The 19,802-nt window shown below is 38.2% G+C and overlaps 1 protein-coding gene across 1 annotated transcript; it reads left to right on the top strand.

Annotated features, from left to right (window-relative positions):
• The first annotated feature begins 548 nt into the window (after window positions 1–548).
• Window positions 549–5,905, top strand: LOC139145382 (dehydrogenase/reductase SDR family member 11-like). The gene is made up of 7 exons (XM_070716512.1): window positions 549–809; window positions 1,863–2,072; window positions 2,370–2,464; window positions 2,872–3,001; window positions 3,337–3,432; window positions 5,395–5,460; window positions 5,701–5,905. The coding sequence occupies exons 1-7, from the start codon at window positions 678–680 to the stop codon at window positions 5,740–5,742; spliced, it is 771 nt and encodes a 256-aa protein (XP_070572613.1). The 5' UTR covers window positions 549–677; the 3' UTR covers window positions 5,743–5,905.
• Window positions 5,906–19,802: the final 13,897 nt, after the last annotated feature.

Raw genomic sequence — 19,802 nt, forward strand, 5'->3', positions numbered from 1 at the left:
TGAGCAACCTTCCAGTCATCCCTCATGGGTAGGCGGCACCAACGTCAGTAAAGTGGAGGTACCCAATAGGTGACCGGAATGTTGCTCACCCCAGGTTTTGGCGAGGTGTTCGTCGAATTCGGCCGAAAATCACACGAAACGAGCGTTTTTGAATTAGATAAAGTATCAGGTATGAAATTTTAGAATGATAGGGAACGATCGACGGTTGCATGATAGATGAACTTGCTAATTTTCACAGTGAAATCGGACACGGAATGTGACATGGCGTGGTTTTTATAGCCATTTTGTTTCCAGACTTGGGTTGTTTCTCGCTTCTGTACACTCGTCTATGGGGCGAATAGTCCCAGAGCTGAATAGCCCACCAAACGACTGTGGCCTGACAGGCATAAAAGTCCCCTTTCAACGACGATACGTAATCGCCATTTGGTGATGTGAAAGTGGTTGATATTCATCTGATACCGACATCTTGTTTACCGTCTCGATTATATAATATCAAACAATGACACTTTCCTACATAAAGCCTGACCTTGTTTTTTTTAGTGTAGACACATTGTGGATCGCTAATAGATGTATTGCAGTGTTGTCCCGCTCTTTGTACCAACGAAACTACACATTCACTGCCAGGTCACTGTGCAATTTTACGTGTGCACCAAATTTCCACTTCGATGCTTTAAAGTATGGAACGTTGGATAAACCGCGTTGCTTTAGTTACCGGCGCCTCTGTTGGTATTGGAAAGGCGATTTCACACGCTCTGGTAGAACGCGGAATGGTAGTATACGGATGTGGAAGAAGCGTGGACAAAATCAAAGTGAGTATTTATATTTAACCACCACGGTAGATTTTCGGTCGATGGAGTCAGACATAAGACAACAAAGAAACTGTTTCCGTACCGTTTGCAGCGTTTAAAGGACTGTTGTCTAAAGTATTAGGCCTGCCAATCCACCCATTTTGATGTGGTAACATCACATAGGTATGTACTCATGACAGTTGATTTGGAGACTCCTATGTCATGTCATGTCATGTCATATGTCATGTCATGTTATGTCATGTAATCTCACTCTTTACGGGATCTGGATTAAAATTACAATAAAGGTTTCTGCGACTATAATGATTGGAAAAACACTACCAAAAGAACAGAAATAAAAATAAAACGTAAAAATAAACAAGATAAATGCTACCGGTCAATCCAAACTTTTGACAAAGGGAAAGGGCCGATGTTAGGTGCAATCGGCAGCGTTTTATGTCTAAGCTACCGAAACTTTGCTGGGACTGGGCAATGATTTAGATTTTATATTTATCAAAGGTTAGTGATCTGCCTTAAATTTGAAAACGACTAGAATACTTCTATTGGCAGAGAGCTAAATCCACAAATGTTGTATATCGCGCTTCGGGGGACATATTAGGGCTCTCAATCTTTATCAATTCTATTCTGATCTACTACTTGTGGGGGTTCATTCCAACGCTCTTGGTGAAAGAAAACTTCAATAGTCTTAGTTTTCCGAAAATCGAAAATGTTATTTTTCTCCATAGAGTCACAGACGAACATAGACTGTCTATGTTTCTCTGTGATAGAGTTAACAAAGGGACGGCGGCTATTTTGAATTTTAATATCAGTAAATGTCAAGTAATCTGTGTCTCTAGTACCAAAATTTGCACGGTGACCGCCACGCCGATTTTTATTCTCGGTTTTAAAAGAGGGTTGAAATATAAGCTTAACTAGAGGAAAGTTTGAGCAATAAGGTCTTTCACTTTCAAGGCGCATTCTACAGTAGTTCAAAACACCTGCATCCTTTCCGGTGCTCCCTCTGTGAACTCACGCAATAACGCTGACAGTGGTTGCCCTGGATTACAAACTTAACAGAGTCATTCTGAGGAACTGAAATCACAGTCTGCCAAAGGATCACTGCATGCGGTCAAGTGTGATCTCAGAAACGAAGAGGAAATTCTCTCAATGTTTGCCGAGATCAAGAGAAACCACGGAGGTGTAGATGTGTGCATTAACAATGCCGGACTGTCCATCAATGCGAACCTATTGGACGGCAGAACCGATGACTGGAAAACTATGTTGGACGTAAGTAACGGTTCAAACTTTTAGAAAAGTTTTTGGACCACAATGGACATAACGAATCAAAATGTGATTAAGATGGAACTTTCACACATCACCTGCTACATTGACTCTGCGGAAAAGACGTTCATGAAGGTCTGTTGGTTTTCATGTACTACACCAAAATAGCAATAATTCGTTCTTCGTTATGAAAAAAAATATCAGGTCTTTTTTGAGAGATCATCAGGTGAAATACAGACTTACCTTTTTTTAAAATATTCTTCTAACCCCACTGTTTTCCTCTTGCAACGCGTTTCTTTTCAGGTCAACGTCGTAGCTCTGTCGATATGCACCAGAGAGGCAGTGAAACAAATGAGAGAAAGGAACGTGGACGATGGACACATTATACATCTCAATAGGTCAGCCTTCTTGTAATAATTGAAGCTAAAATGGCCGAGAGAATGGTCAATCATATAAACCAATAGATGAGTACAGTCCTTACGCATAATATGCCATTTACTCCGTATTGCTGATTGGCACTCTAGATTTTTCAAACGTTGCTTTCCAATAAAGTACATGTACAACCAATCACAATTTAACAAACCAACAGTCTTCGATTCAGCTTTTCCGTAACACTTTTCACATCTTTAGTCTCTGTAAGCGTAGGTCTACAGGCCTGTGCGTAGCATCTGGTAACGGCTACACTATTTTGTTTTATCAGGAAGTGTTTTCACAGTTCCGCCTCTGTAATTTCATGAAACAGGAAATAATTCCTTATCTGTACGCCAAGTGTAAGTATTGTTATGTTTTTGTTTCTATTCTACAGTATGTCTGGACACAGAATGCCAACGATGGGGTATACTAACTTCTATTGCGGCACGAAATACATGGTCACCGCCTTGACTGAAGGTTTGCGACGAGAACTTAGAGAAATGGGCTCGCATATAAGGGCATCAGTAAGAAACTATGAGCAGTATTTTGGTACTGTAAATAAAGTTACATTTGCAATGTTCTTTTAACATTGCTCCGATTACATCATATCGTATCAAATCAAATCACACCATATCATATCACATCCTGATATATCTTATCATAACCTCTCAATATCATATATCGTATCATATCATATCATATCATATCATATCATATCATATCATATCATATCATATCATATCATATCATATCATATCATATCATATCAGAATGATAGTCAAATACAATGATTCAATGTTAAGTGCAACCTATACGTTCGTTCCTCACAGATGATGTAATGATTTCTTATATGTTACAGTGCATATCACCTGGTTTGGTCAGTGACACAGAGTTTTTGCTGCGGGCAAGTGATGGAAATGAAAATCTCGTTAGGGATGTGTTTTCGAAGCAAAAGGTCAGTACATTTTATCGAATAGGAAAAATGCATAAACATTGTTTAAACAATAATTTGGTGACAAACGCTTTCAGAGACACTGCCCTCATCTAAGTTAGGTTTCCCATCGTGAATCCACCCAAATAAAGATTCACCACACTCATTTATACTATTGAGCTTGTAAGGGGTTATACTTAGAAGATACTCACTTGTTTATACTATTGAGCTTGTAAGAGGTTATACTTAGAAGATACTCACTTTATTTATACTATTAAGCTAAAAAGCTTGTAAGGAGTTATACATAGAAGATACTCACTTTCCTTGACACTAGATACGTGGGGTTAGAGAAGGTCCACCGCTCTTTAGATGAAATCTCGTTATTTATAGTCTCCTTCATCTAGTTTACCATGTGATAACAATGTCTGATCATCTGCTCACATGTGTCAATGGGAAGAATCCACGGAAAGGGAATCATTTATAAAAAGTGTAAATAAAAAAGAAGCTAAAGGAGAGCTATTTGGAACTCACGCATTGAGAAAGGTCCTCAATAGCTAACAATTTGCTGACGATCTCAAAGTTAAAATTTAAACCGACTAATAGATGCGTCGGACGTATTGCAGATTGACAGTCTCTTCAAGAGAATCTCATAGTTTACGACATAAACAGCCTTTGAAAAATCAAGTAAGACGGGACCGTTTAAATTGTCGTCATCGATAATGCGTACAAGATCAAAAATGGGGTTTCAAAGAATATCTTTTTCGAAACCAGATTGGTTATTTATGAGCAAATCATTATAAGAAAGTAGTGATACGGAGTACTGTAAGAGATAGGATGAGAATTGAAAAGATCAGTAATTTGATAACCATGAATATCTTTTTCACAGCCCATTGTCCGCTTTTCAAGTGCCCCTATGTAGTATTCAAATACTGCTGTCGTTCTCATGCCTACACATCGACAGCTAGGGTTAGTGTTAAGATGCACTAACTATGGTACAATGATAAATGCTACCGATTTAAAGATGAAGAGATTCTCCATTATTGCTTAATTTCTAGTGTAATGGTCAGGCATTGAAAGACGGCCTCGTTTCCATCGCACAACGCCAGAACGTTTATGAAATAACTGTTTTCTGACCCATCTAGTGATGTATCTGTATGATTGGCATGTAATATATTAACCGTTTGAGTGCTTTTTTTTCCCACCAAAATTTCAGTGCAACATTTTACCAATTTTTATAAAGGTTTTCTGTAATTTTTCCGATAATTTTGAACCAAATGAACACAACATTACATTGGCCACTGTTTTTTATCAAAATTTTGGCACAAATATGACAAAAATTGACTTTGGCGCTCAAAGGGTTAATCAGAGGCCCTTACTGCTCTCTGGGAGATATCAAGGCTCCCTCGGCCAGTTTTCTCTTTTGCCCCTCCATTTAATACTGCTTGTTCCCTTAAATAGATTAGGCCAAGATGAGGGAATTGTTCCGCTTCGAGATGGCTAACCAGTTCTATACTTCTATATGCATATAACAAAGTTCAGCGTTCTATCAAGGTCATACACGTATTCCAAGCTTTCAAATTTTGATATTTATTTATTTATTCGGATACGGGTAGAGGGTCATGTTTTTCAAATTGGAAGGGGAAAGGGTCACTTTGCACATAATGAAACACCTCTGGTATCCTCCGACCTATCTCTAATAATAACTGAAAGCTCCCTAAGGCAAGTCTCGTCAAATAGTTTGGACAAACGTGTTTTTTACACATTAATGACGACTCTTCAGTATAATCATGGACCTGTCCAAATTTAAAATTATCTGTCTTCCAATAAATACTAACAGTATACGCAAAAAAATAATCGATTTACGATAATATCAACATTGCCCTCTGCAAGCCAAATAGCTCCAAATAACATTTACCTAGTAGCATATATCTGTATCCAAATGTCATTCGATCATCTATATATTCAATGACTTCCCGTGATTTGCAGGCCGTGGAACCTAAAGACATTGCAGACATGGTGATGTACATCTTGGCAGCGCCACCACACGTTGAGGTAGGATTAGAGTAATGAGATGTCATTAACAATTTTTTTCAGAGAAAAGTTCGAACAAACCAAAACGTCGTCTGTCTTCTTTTTTTCCTTGTCACAGCTTCTTTTAGAGCTAGAGTCTCATTGTCGTCGTCTATAAACCTATACACTTAAAATATTTTAAATTGATCATGATTATTTACTTATTTATATTTATTTATTATCGAAAATTTGTTTATTGATTTCTCAATTGTTTTATTTCAGATCCATGATATTTTTGTAAGAGGAACAGAACAGAAATACTAAACAACAAACTCATACATGTACAGCGACTTTATCGAGTGTTGCTCCGTTCAAAGGAAGCTCAACCCGGATGAAAAAAAATAACTTGATTTTAGCGATATCATTATTTCATAATTACAATTAATTGTTTTAATAATTTCGAAAATGGTATCATATTTTTAGACTATTCACTCCTAGTTCTCCTGTGATCACAATAGTAATAAGCATCAGCTGATATTACACCATATCAACATGAAACGGCAAATATTTTATTCATTCAGAACATCAGACATGCATTGTAAGTTCTTTCCTGCTCTTGTAATCAGTGGGGTTTCACTTGTGATTTTGTGATTTACATTGTAGCGATATGCTGGTAAACGTCTATGCATTAATTACCATCGGTTGCGGTTGTGATTTTAATGAATGATATACCGTCGTAAAGCTTCTCTGTGGCGTCTCTGGTTATTGTATCCATACGGAACCTATCAAGTAGGCTATTTTCTTAACAATTCACCGAATGATAGAGATCACTGTGAGCAAGAGTGACCACTTGAAATGTTTCAGTTTAAAGGGATTCAATCTTGAAAACAATTCTTCCCGCCACTCTCTTCGGTGTATAATTTTCAACAAGGTGTATTTTTATTTTACCAATCAATGGAAGAATGTAATTGTGTGTTTTGCCTGAAGCAAAAATGTAACATAAACTGCAGCCACACGTCTATTAATTCACATGTTCAGAAAAGTTATCTGAGGTGAAAGATAATAAAAATACTGACTTACCAGCCTTCAGGTCTCGCTGACCTACATAGATACATGTCCTATAGAGGTTTCAAATAAGAGCCCTTTACAAGTTCTGTATAGAGTTTCTATAAGAATCGCATTCCTGCTCAAAACGCTTGGCGTAAAACCGTATCCTAATTCAGCATAATTGTAGTAAAACATTTACTACGTGTGGCATGACTGTGATGTTGACTCAATCAATTAATCCGCTGATACGGACAGCCGATTAGCAATGTTTGCAACGTTTGCGGAACAATTAAAGTGGTATGTACACAGTGCAGAGAGGAGATAAGGACTTGTAGGTTATAAAAAAGCACTCAGACTGTTTGGAGTCCAAATGTTTACTTGAAATATCACACTCAAAATTAATAAAATAAAACAAAATCAACCCTAGACCCTCGAGAAAAACGGGGGTCTATGAATAAACCGTTGCACAAAGAACCCTACTCCTCCCCCACCAAAGGTGAATGACTTCTTTTTCCCTGTGGAATAACCGAAGAATGTAGGTCAGGATGGAATCAAAGGCCCCCGCTTGATATGATTCCATACAACTCTTGACTACAGCGGAGGACAGCAAACAACACCATAGTAGTTTAAGTACACTACTTTTGCTTGAGTGCACTCTATTCGCAGCAACCATTTATTTGTACAGTTATAAGAACTGCAATAAGTTACTAATTGTTGATGTTAAAAACTAGATTAGATAAGAACAAATGAGTTTACTCTTACGACTTACATTTACCGTGTGTACACCTGAGCAGCTGAATATGGATATATGCGTGCGCATGTTTACGTATACAGATTTACACGATGTGCATACGATGTTAACGTGCACGTCGATGGATGTTTGTGTTATAAGACATGTTATTTGACTGTATGGGCAAAATGTGTTTTAAGTGGATAACTATTTATTTTACATTTGGCGCCTCGTTTAGGTACATCATAGACTTGGTTCAAGTCGGTGAATTTCTAAAAGTAAAATCAATTTCAGTAGTTTCTCATGTGTCTCTCCTTTTTCATACAAACCAGGTTTTCCTAGCGATTGAACGCGTTACCTTGAGTCTGCGAAGTCGTGAGTTAGTTTCCGCCGGATTCCGGGAGAAACTCCCCTGTATAGCGTTCACCCCGGTGGGTGGAGGGACGGTGGTTCACCCCAATCATCGCGTTTACCCCACTCACGCGTTTCACATGAAAACAGAACACGAATCATGGCGTTAACCCGACTCAAACACTCACAAATCACAGACTTGAACCAAGTCTAGGTGCATCATGGCTCAACGGTATAGGGTTAAGCACAATACTCAATGCAAAGCACTGCGCTTTCTGAGCTGAAGGAACGTACGATACGGATGTTTGTGGTTTTACACACTCAGTAGTGTTGTCTTCGCGCGAGCAACAAAAAATAGTGCGAACTTTTACACTATTTATAAACCGGTTATAAGGCTTACCCGTCTTTTATATTGAAACACTACAACTTTTGTTCAATTAAGTATTTAGAGTGATTTTTTATGAATAGGAAGGTTGGAAATTACGTCAAAGTGTTCTGGTACATCTGCTACTTGTCGGTCTCTCGAAAACAATTTGCATATTAAAATCAAAACTAGCTATGGGTGAAAACCTTACCGCACGTGGACATCAAACAAGGATTTTATCGGAGCATACTAGGTAAGTAAATAGGTCTTTGCAGGTCGATAGGTAGGTAGTAAGGTCTAGGTAAGTAAGAAGGTGAGTGATAGACAATTTTTGACTTTTTAATCGCTCTGTCGTGCCCCTGTTTAGGTGAACTATAATTACATTGACCCTAGACCTTACAGCCATACAGCTTTCTATATACCATATCACCTAGAAATGTCCTGTTCTTGCAATCTCCGGCTGGTAGATTGTTTCTCTTTGACTTCAAGTTCCAATTAAGAAAGACCTTGGCAAGTAAAATAGATATCCACAGTGGGAGATGATGCCGATCGGAAATTTGGTTTCAAATTCAACCCGTTTTGGAACGTATGAAATTGACCTATGACATTATCTCAGTATTACAGCGAACGTCAAAATGAACAGGAGATCAACTTGATAAGCCCCTATCAATTTCCCTCGTAATCTTCCAATATCCCTTGGAAAACACCGAGGTACCTTGGTCAGTAAACATACACTGCGCCTGCTGTGCTATCTCCATTCGATCTCCCTATGCAAGCTTCAGCATGGATCAAACCATTTTGCGCAAGTTTACAGCTATGGCTGTTTGATATCAGTGTATTCAACGAAGCTCATGGCATACTTGTTATATATTACAAAATAATGGGACGCTGGAGATCCCGAGACAGTATCGTAGGAAAATGACACGTTTTCCCAGTACTTTCTTGATCTTTTGACCCTGCCCACCCCCGTCACCTTAATAGTATAGTTCATTACACAGTTACGTCCGCCATTGTTTATTTTCACTCACGGACCACAGCGATGTTAATGTTCATCCTCTGAACATGAAGTTTATTAGTTTGAAGCAATATCCTTTCATCTGTGAAGACTTTTACTGGTGACTATTACATTTTCACTGCTATGTTGTTGTTTTCACAAGATGCAGACTGCTTTTCCGTGCAGTCAATCATAGACAGTTTCTCTACACTCTAGTCTACAGTCCATGAGTCAATACATGCCAGTTCACACGTGCACTATGCTGTTGATGGGCACATGACGTCCTCATGTCAAGTTTTAGGATTTTTTGATGCTGAAATTTCACCAAAATACCATTTCTGTATCCAGAGATTGTGTAATCAGTTTGATTTAAAACAGCGATATAAAACACTGTGTCAGTGAATCTTGGAAATTTCGGCTGAGTTCTGCTGTCATTATCTATGGTTGTCGATCAGTATGTGCACTGCATTAGGGCCTATAGAGAGACCCTGATGTAATCAAGGTATGCCAGTTCATAAAATCGTGAGCATATTTTTTTTCTGTCGACATCGATTTGCCTTGCAATGGAATTTTAGGCAAGAAAGAGCATCATAGAAAAATGGTTGACAGGCGTTTCCCAAACCAGTATTGACACAGAAATGCATTGCTCAGCACTGTGAACGATGTCATAATAAAATACCGTAGAACTGGGCATTTCCACGAGTAGAAGTTCTCCGGCCAGCCGAGAGTCAAATCAGGGCCTCACTCAGTACAACAACATTGTCTTTCACTAGATATACTAACTGGCTGTATTTCAGTCGTTCCATGTGAATGTTTCTAATTTATCCATGTGAATGTTTCTAATTTTATCGGGCTCTCACACTGACAGTTGTTTACTTTGCAAGCTCATGGAATTTACTAATCAATTTGGGTAAAGTATGTCGTGTGACATGACTGCATACGGGAAATACTTCACGATAACAGGATCGACGCACGTAACAATGCAAAACAAGTTCTGTGAAAAATCGAGTTTGAAATTATTATTACAATTATATAAGGTCTTAAAATCGCACGCTTTATTCATTTTTGTCAACCACTTTGGGCTTCAAAATGGTTTCTTCCGGAAAGGGAGCCAGAAATAGAAGGGAGATCGAATGGCAGTAACACAGCAGGCGCCTTGTATGTTTATTGGCCTGTTTATCGGCAACACTAACCAAAGTACCTCGGTGTTTTCCAAGGGATATTGGAAGATTACGAGGGAAATGATAGGGGCTTATCAAAGTTGATCTCCGGTTCATTTTGACGTTCGCAGTAAGCAATTCTGAGTATGAATGTCATTAGCCAGACTATATCTGCTGTTCAAAATAATAGCAATGGGGTAAAGGGGTTGTTTGTCCTGTGTTTCATATAGTATCATGGTGGACTTTTTACCTTTTATCGCGTACCAAGCAACGTTTTACATGCGTCGCCAGGACGCCATTCGCCAGGTCGCCAGTACTTGACAAAACTTTGAAACATGCATACCATATAACGTTATTTACAGCTAACTGTTTACGAGCTAAAATCGAAACTAGGTCAACTAGTTTTACTGGTTCTCCACCCTGCTTTACTAATCTGTCATAAATGTACAGTTCTCACCGTCATTTCTTGTGCGGCCTCTCAATTGGCCTGCTTAAGTTTTGTCCACATCACTTTCAGTCTGATACGTGTTCCCATAAAGGTATATAAAATGTTTAATGCTCAATTAAAAGAAAACTCTCTCGTCATAGGCGACATCGCTATCAGAATGTTTCAAGCTTTGCTCGACAGGTGATAAAATATTTGCAGGAAGTGGTAGAATCTCACTTCCTAGTCATATTACCCGATGAAACGACTTGTAGCACATCAACATTTGAGCGCAGAAAAGTCACAAAATGTACCCTAGTCAACCTTTTTCAGGTTTTGCCAAAATTTTGATAAGAAACTGTACCAATGACATTTTACTTCCATTTGGTCCGAAATTACCAAAAATATTACAGAAAAATTCATAAAAAATGTAGCACTCAAATTTTGATGGCAAAAAACTCAACACTCAAAGGGTTAATTGTGGACGATGGAAAGAGATCACATGTTACATGGGTTCGAATCAGCTATATTCTTCCGGAAAGAAGGACCGAGCTTTCGGGGTAACACTTCAATCCTGCACTTAATCTTCATATACGGCTTTTTAATATAGAATATCGGGTAGACGTTCCCTCAATTCTGTTTGTTACTAACTTTTGACAAATAGTTGATCAATGCTAAAACCCTTAGCAATGGATATGTGTTTAAAATGGCATTAATATATTACAATGTTTTCTGTCACTGTATAGTATATTCAGAATAGGTATCTAACTTACCAGTAACAAAGTCAGTGAAATAGAAAGTTTAAGTAGCGTACAGATAGTATGTTAGAGTTGGGTCAGCAAAATCTACAGCTAATCATCTTATTTCGGCAATATAAAAAACAGTAGATTTTCAATCGGATTCGAACTCACAACATAATGGCACCCAGTCACCTAGCGAAGACATCACAGTCAAAACTGCTCTGCCAAATTTCCCTAAAGAGAGTGATTTTTAATAACCGAGCTAAGTTGTTAGAATTTTGTGACTGCGACCCCTCCACACGCAGTAGAGTTCATGAAGCACTCGAACTCACATACTCGCTATCACACAACGCACACAAACCTTATTAGAGCAATAAATTCATCGCTTTAGAAAAAGCGTAAAAACGGCTCGGTTTTTTGTTAATTAAAACATTTATTAGTTCTCGTAAAAATTACTTGCTGAGTCACAATAACAACATTTTGGTATTGCGCACGCTTTTCAGGCTTTCTTCCCACGCTATCACCTGACAATTAATTGCATAGCCGAAAACTTCGCTGACGATCATCGGCGGACGACAGGGTCAGGATAGGTTTTGAAAGACGAGATATGACTATGACCAAGCTTCCCCCCTCAATTTATAATATTAACCGAAAATCATTGCTTTGCTTTAACAAGAAACTTTCTTAAATCTCCGTTCCTACATGCATTATTTTTCGCAGGTTTTTCATTTTCTTTGTAATTTACGAACGTTACACGCTACAGCGAGAGCACAGAAACGTATTCTTCACGAGATAAAAGTAATCTAGTGTCATGACAGTCAAACATGTTTGCGTAAAACAGACGGAGATACATAAAAGACTATTTAAACGACTTGTTGTTCGCCAACTGGAACCAAGTCTACGGTATATTACATTGGCAAAATAAGTGTGCCGATGCTCACTGAGTCCTTCTGCATTTACTTGCAGTCGGAGTATAATATATGTTAACAATGATAAGGGATGTAAAATCCCTGAGGTAAGAGTGCACCTAAGGGACAGATGTATGAATACTAAATCTTTTCTGATACATTTCTTCTGGTCTACCACTTGTGGACTTTCATTTTGAAACTCCCAATTTGAGTTAGTAAGGTTTTCGCTGTATTAGATATTTGGAAATATCGAAGATTCTTTTCTTTCCAATAGAGTGGTGACCGTGAATTCCAAACATCATCATCATCATCATCATCATCATCATCATCATTAATTTCATCATTATTATTATTATTATTATTATTATTATTATTATTATCCTTTATTTAAACTCGTTCAACTATCGAGCTTTTGGCTATTCCAACAACATGTCGAGTAAAACAAAAAAAATTTTACACTATGTACATTGTTGAATTTTTGAAAGTTTCCTTGAGGAAATTTCGACCTTAAAGCTTATTCTAACAGATTTGAATTTCATTTTTGCATGATGTTTAGGTACTAGAGCTAAACATCGGGTTCGCCCCGATTAGAATTCGGAAACAATTTTTGTCACGGACAAAAGTCTTCCTTGCACCAGGGTATCTCCTCCGTTGGAAGATCGGCATCTCCAGATCAAGACGGGAACTCAAAGTGGAAGATAGAGATAGCGATTCCAATAATGAAATTTCGAATGTTGCTTCTTAAGTTTGCTGTGACAGTTGTATTTCTTGGTTTTTACGACAAACCCTTGCCCTTTGTGTTATCAAGTACAGTGGAAACACCGCCAGACGAACTCAGGGTAACTTGTCACAACTCATCCAATGAACACAAAGCGTATGAGCTGCACTTGGGAGAGTCAATTCCATATTACAAGGACGAATTTCAGAACTATTTAAATTCAAAATTCATCGTCATAACATTCCGTGTAAATGAAACATTGACATGCGAGCCGAAGGTCCCAATTGAATGGGCTTGGGTGAACGGCCAGGGAGGCGAGTCTATTTTAACGTTTATGGCGGCCGAAATATCATTCGAGCATTCGTCAAAGCCTATCGTTTTATCGCCAAGTAATATAAGCTGTTCATGTTACATGGATGCCATGTATCAAACATTGACACGTATAACTGCTCGTGATAGTTAAGAGCAAAGTAAGCTCTGTGTCAAACGCTATTCAGACAGAGTAATCACGGGCGACTCTTCATTTTTTGACAGCTATCAATATTATGAATGTTTCGATGACACGTGTTACGAAAAAAGGTTTAACTTTTCCGAATGCTCTAAACTAGCAAGCATTAACTCACGATGGGTGAAGGTTTTCAAGTCGGTTAGTTACTTTTTACAATGGTTTTTCGCTCTTATCTTTGTACCAATGTTACCGTGGTATGCAATTTCAAAAGACTCAGACTTGCGGAAAGCCTTCTCTTCAAATGGCAAACTTACCGGGTACAGAGAAAAGGATTTGTTACCCGACGATGACGAACATCCGGTGCAACTGGGAATGATATGTTTCTATTGGCAACACTCTGAAAAGCAAGAAAATTGTGAATCGCGTTGGAGGGGAAACTCTTGCAAACGCACAGGAAACATTTTGCGAAGCTTATGTCTCTGTATTCCCATTGTAATGTTTTTATTATGATTGTTTTTCCAAGAATACAGCGTGTTGCATTTGTTTAACAATCTACATCTGATACGCTATGCCCCATTCCAGTCTTTTCAATCTCTATTCGTATGCTGGATATTTGCTTTTCTTTATATTGTATTTTCTTTTCTTTTCGCCCTTTTCCATAATGATTACCTTGTTGATGTGGTGGAGGAATGCTCGCCGACAGAAAACGGATGGTTGGCTCTTTGGAGTCCTATGACGGACGTTTATGGAGACTTTCTCTCCAGACAGAATATACGTATACCCACAAAATTATACATAAGCCGTGTTGAAATGTTAGCTGAACAGCAAATTACTCGTCTTTGGAAGATACTTGACAAAAATGCATGGAAACAGTTGGGATTGACCTGGAAAACACCTCTTTTTATTATTTTATATATTCCCTGTAATTATATAATCATGAATGGATTGTTTGTCATGTTTTACTGCATCGTGCGCAGATGTTTAAGCATTTCCGAAATAAAAAATGGATATCCGAAAATTTCTACTCTTTGGTTTTGTTATTGACATTTGTCATGTCAATGTATGGTATTTTTTTGTATATTATGTCGTTCTTGTTTTTACATTTTATTCGGATTTCCGCAGTGGTAATTCTTAACAGCGATACTTATATGCCTGTTCTTTTAGCTGGCATAATCCTTGTATTTTACGTCATTGACACGTATTATTCGTTCACCAGCTTCTACCAACATTTGAAGCGCAAAACATTTAAAATTTGTTCAGATCTTGATGATAATCGATGCGCTACCTTTGTGTCCGACTACCGATATATGGTCAGGGAGTATCATGAAACCCAATGCACCGTCGAGAATAAAATCGTCCTTCTGAAAGACGTGCCAAATTTACGCAGTCGCGCAAACATTAATCATATCCCAGTCGCCCTGTTTCGATCAGTTTGTGATCAGATCAGACCAGTGTACAAATATTTCACAAAACAAATTCTAAAACTTATACTAATCGGGCTTTTTCTACTCTTGGTCGTTGCCGTCATGGAACAATTTGAGGGCACTAAGGAATTTATTATGACAGCAGTGTTTGGTTCTTTGCCAAAACTTGTCAGTGTTTATGTTTATTCCAAAAGGCTAATTGGTGAACAGAACGACCAAGAAGTTAATAGGCGAATAGAGTTCGTTATATTACAATATCGAGCAAAAACTTACCCCGTCCCTGAAGAGAATGAAAACCAATCGATTGGAGACACGATTCAGTTACTCAGTGTAGATATCCCAGTTTAAACAAATATATAAGACTTAGTGTGCTATGCTATTAGATAGACCACGACAATCGATCGCATGATAGCTGCAAAAGGCACAAAATCGTATCTGGCATTGTGCTGTCTTTCATGGACTACAAAGGAGGGACTGCTAAGATACAGAACTATATTTCTCTCAAGGCATCTTCATGTCCATGCAGCGATTCTTGCAGAGGTTGTTATGAGTATTTGAATGTACATGATTGGCAGATAATATTTGGTCATGAACTAATACTAAATATTTAATTTCTCATGGACAAAATATAGTTTTCGAGTTTCATTGTCTGTATGTACTGACTTTGCTTCAAGAATGGTGGCGATTTATGATGTGATTTTCTTGTAGCATTGAACGCAAGAGGATATGTGGTTCTTCAATTATCTCGTGTTGTTGTTTCGATCTTGTGTAACTGTTACTGGTTTTATCGATTAGAGATTGCTATTACTATGCTCGTAGAGAATTTTACGTGTGTTTTCAACATGTATTCAATAATAGACAAGCCTGTTACAGCAGGTCAACTGTATTATTGATTTATTATGGAAAAAATTACACAGAAATCGTAGATTTTGAAAGGAGATCTTGAAATGATACCAGTTTTGACGTGTATAGGTCTATGTAAGTGACAAGAAGTACAAAGCTGGCGTGAAATGGAAATTTTTAAAGTCTAGGTTGCTTTGACGTTGGAGAGCATGTTTTTTCATATCTCTATTTCACTTCACTTTCCTTAATAACCTTTTTCAGTTCATCGGTGATTGTTCTTTTATTAAGGACTCAGACATTCTGACTTGTCTCAGACGTTTTGGTTCTGTGAATGACTCTTTAAGACTTTCTTTGCCTGAAGGTTAAACCTCTGTTGAGAAACCCCGTCAATTTAAGTAATGTTATCTTTTTCTGTAGAATAATTAGGTACCAAATTTTAAATGCAAGGGAATTTCACTTTTGGTGTTGCATTTTTTCCGCTTCTGAGGGTTTTAACTATTTTAATTAATGTTGCACCTTTTGTTTGAATCGGACCAAATCATTCCCAACTGAATGCTTCGAGGGCTACAGCTGTCATACCTGTTAAGAAGTCTTTTAGTTTATCCGATAACATAAAGAAATGTATGAAATCGTCTCATTTATTTGAAGTCATATTTGATATCGTAAATTGTCGAACCACATGTTTTGAGCACAATGTGATTTGATCAATGTTTGGATATGTAACCGTTGTCAAGGTCCTTACTGAGTTTGATATGTGAACTGGATTATTCGATGTTTCTATTGACAACCTTTTTGCGCATAACAATTATCACCTGAGGTGAATTTGTGTAACTGAGTACACTGATATCTCGAATGCCTTTTTGTGCATACATTTCCATTACCTGTACATTCATTTGTCTGGTTCCTTTGGATTCTCCTCATATGTATTATTAGTTGTTCTTTATTCCTTTGTTTCTCTTTAGGAATGACTTGTCACACTACCATTTATATTACACTTCATAGATCTTACAGTGTATGTTAAATGCCGAAATGGCAAATAAAGAAATTTTTATAAAAGGACATGAATTTGTTTTATCAGCGCTTCGTTCTTTTTTTTGCTGACAATCGTGATAACAATAGGCATGTTACAAAGCACAAGACAAAAGTCTGTCAATCATATTATAGAGATAACTTTCCACTCCGCACTACAATATAAGAAGTCTCTTTACTCTATTCGAATTGCCATTACGTCAAAAGACCCTCAGTTTTCGACATCAAAAGCCTTCGAAAGATTAGGTAAGACAGGGCCGCATATATTGTGGACAAGATCGTCTATGGGCTCATTTACAGGCGTTTGAAAAGAATATCTTTTCTGAAACTAGATTGAACCAATCATTACAGGAAAGTACAGTGGCCCCTACACGTCACACTGAACTATACTACTTTGAATATACTTTAGGGAAAGTAATCATTTGACAAAAGCGGTAATATTGAGAGAGGACTAGAATTGAAGAGATCAGGAATTTAATAAGCCTGAATATACCTTTTTTACAGCCCTTTATCTGCGTTTACCACCTCTGATATTCTACTGTTGCTCTCGTTTCTCAAGCCCTTACATTGACGGTCAAGGTTAGTGTTAACATGCACCAATTATAGTACGATGATAATTGTGACAGATTTAGAGATAAAGAGATTCTCCATTATTGCGTAATTATGATAGCCAGGCATTTGAATATGGCCTTTTCATGGCGATGCGCTGCGCCAATGTTCTCGTGCATCTTTTGCGGTATTTCCGTAATAACCTTATCGTATCCAGTTTAGTACGTCTTGATTATTTTGACGATTACTTTGTCTCAGATATTTTTTTTATCAGTGGTCTGTATCAAACACTTTGGTTGTAAATGTTGCGAAGTTGTTTTTACCTATACATACTAATGGAAGTGCTCAGGGGAAGAAATAATGTACTAATAACATACAAAGCAGGATGTGTTCACTGACATTTCATGATGCTTGAGGAAGAAGAACAAGGTAATGCAGTAGATGCATAAATTTTAAACAAAAAACTGTGAATATTACCAAATTTTAATTGCAAAAGGAGTTTAAATATACTTGTGGAGTTTATCTGTCAACCAGGTAGCTACTATGGTTCACTTTTTTATAGATAAGGACTTATGGACAAATATTAAATTGATGTGTGTGTGTGTGTGTGGGGGGGGGTTTCCTTAGTCCCCCTAAAAGATATCGATTGTGGTATTTCTGTCTGATCCCCCTAATTTTTCTTAGGGAAATTGGTGGTCCCCTCCCTGAGAATCCTCCGGCCCCAGGAAGTAAATTCTGAACACTCCCTTAGGTGTCCCTGACCTCAAGACTTGAGTTAAACCCCCTATCTTACTGCACATTTAGGGTGAGGAAACCTTTGAGGTCAAGGACACCTTTAAGGTCTTACATATGTTTGTTAGCTACTGTAGTCGAAGACCATTGAACAGCATACATACTACATTTGCAATACTATACACTCGAGAAACCGGGTCGTACTTTTGCATATGTTAATGAGATTTTCTTTTGAATTGCAAGAGCGCCCTCACGCTTTCAAAAAACCGTTGATGCATTTTTTCAGCGTCCGAAAATCACCAATTTCTAATCAAAAAGAGAAACTTGGGCCACAAAATTGCACCTCTTACCTTTACAGTCAAAAACGACCTTTCAATTGAATTTTTGGAGGCATATCTGCCGGATGTTTTCTTGGGCTCAGATTTAGTCTGTACGCTACGACCACAGTCCTTCGTGAGCTATTCAGCTCTGGGACTATTCGCCCCATAGACGAGTGTACATAAGCGAGAAACAACCCAAGTCTGGAAACCAAATGGCTATTTCCTATAGGGATTATGCGACCATGTCATCTTCGACGTTCGGTTTTACTGTGAAAAGTAGCAAGTTCGTCTATCATGTAACCATCGATCGTTCCCTAGCATTCTCAAAATTCATATTTGGTACTTGATTTGCTTCAAAAACGCTCGTTCCATGTGATTTTCGGCCGAATTCGACAGACACATCGCCAAAACATAAGCGTGAGCAACATTCCGGTCACCTCTTGGGCACCTCCACTTTACCGACGTTGGCGCCGCCTACCCATGAGGGGTGATTGGAATGTTGCTCACGCTCATGTTTTGGCGAGGTGTCTCTCGAACTCGGCCGAAAATCACATGAAAATGAGGATTTTGTAAACAGGTAAAGTATTTGTGGAATATTTGTGTGATTTTCGGCCGAGTTCAGAAGACACCTCGCCAAAACATAAGGCGTGAACAACCTTCCAGTCACCCCTAATGGGTACGCAGCGCTAACGTCAGTAAAGTGGAGGTGCCCAACGTCCACTTTGAGGTGACCGGAATGTTGCTCACTCTTATATTTTAGCGATGCGGCCGTCGAATTCGGCCGAAAATCACACGAAACGAGCGTTTTTGAAGCAAATTAAGGACCAGGTATGGATTTTGAGAATGCTAGCTGGGAACGATCGACGGTTACATGATAGACGAACTTGCTACTTTTCACAGTAAAATCGAACGTCGAAGATGACATGCTGGCATAATCCCTATAGGAAATAGCCATTTGGTTTCCAGATTTGGGTTCTTTCTCGCTTATGTACACTCGTCTATGGGACGAATAGTCCCAGAGCTGAATAGCTCACGAGGGACTGTGCTACGACCGTAGAAGTGCTGAAACAAACACTGCGTCTTTTCCGTTAGCACGCATAAAATCGTTTCAAGTGTACATTTAGTATTACATTTTTACCTTATAATTTGATTACATATCGTTCGGATTTGGCTCAAGCCTCGTAAGCTGGAGATTCAATTAACCCATCGAAGTTGACTAGGTTTCGGGGTAGCAAACAGTGTACAGGCCTATTGATCAAGTTGGGTCACAGAGGTCATCGCCAGAGTACCACCCGACGCTTAGTCGGCTGCATTTATGAAAAAAAAGGACCTTACCCTAAAACAATTGCTACAAAAGGTTTCTCAACGGATTTCTATAGAGTCAAATGTGCTTAATAACATACTAAAACTCTACCAAAAGCTGATCACCGGAAACGTGTCATTTTCAAGATGGCGTCCAAAATGGCCGCCATATACTTAAAATGGCCATTACTACTTAAATATTAAAGCTAGACTTGTGATGTCTGTGTCTACCACCATGTTTTGGTGGTTTAGGAATCCAGGTACCATATCTAGATTATAGGAAAGTGATCATAAGTCCCAT

The sequence above is a fragment of the Ptychodera flava genome, chromosome 12, assembly GCF_041260155.1.
Source record: "Ptychodera flava strain L36383 chromosome 12, AS_Pfla_20210202, whole genome shotgun sequence".
NCBI classification, from domain to species: Eukaryota; Metazoa; Hemichordata; class Enteropneusta; family Ptychoderidae; genus Ptychodera; species Ptychodera flava.

Coding starts and splice junctions, on each gene's coding strand:
- LOC139145382 (XM_070716512.1), top strand. CDS start 678: ATGGAACGTTGGATAAACCGCGTTGCTTTAGTTACCGGCGCCTCTGTT. Junction 2,465..2,871: donor CACATTATACATCTCAATAG/GTCAGCCTTCTT, acceptor TCTATTCTACAG/TATGTCTGGACACAGAATGC. Junction 3,433..5,394: donor ATGTGTTTTCGAAGCAAAAG/GTCAGTACATTT, acceptor CGTGATTTGCAG/GCCGTGGAACCTAAAGACAT.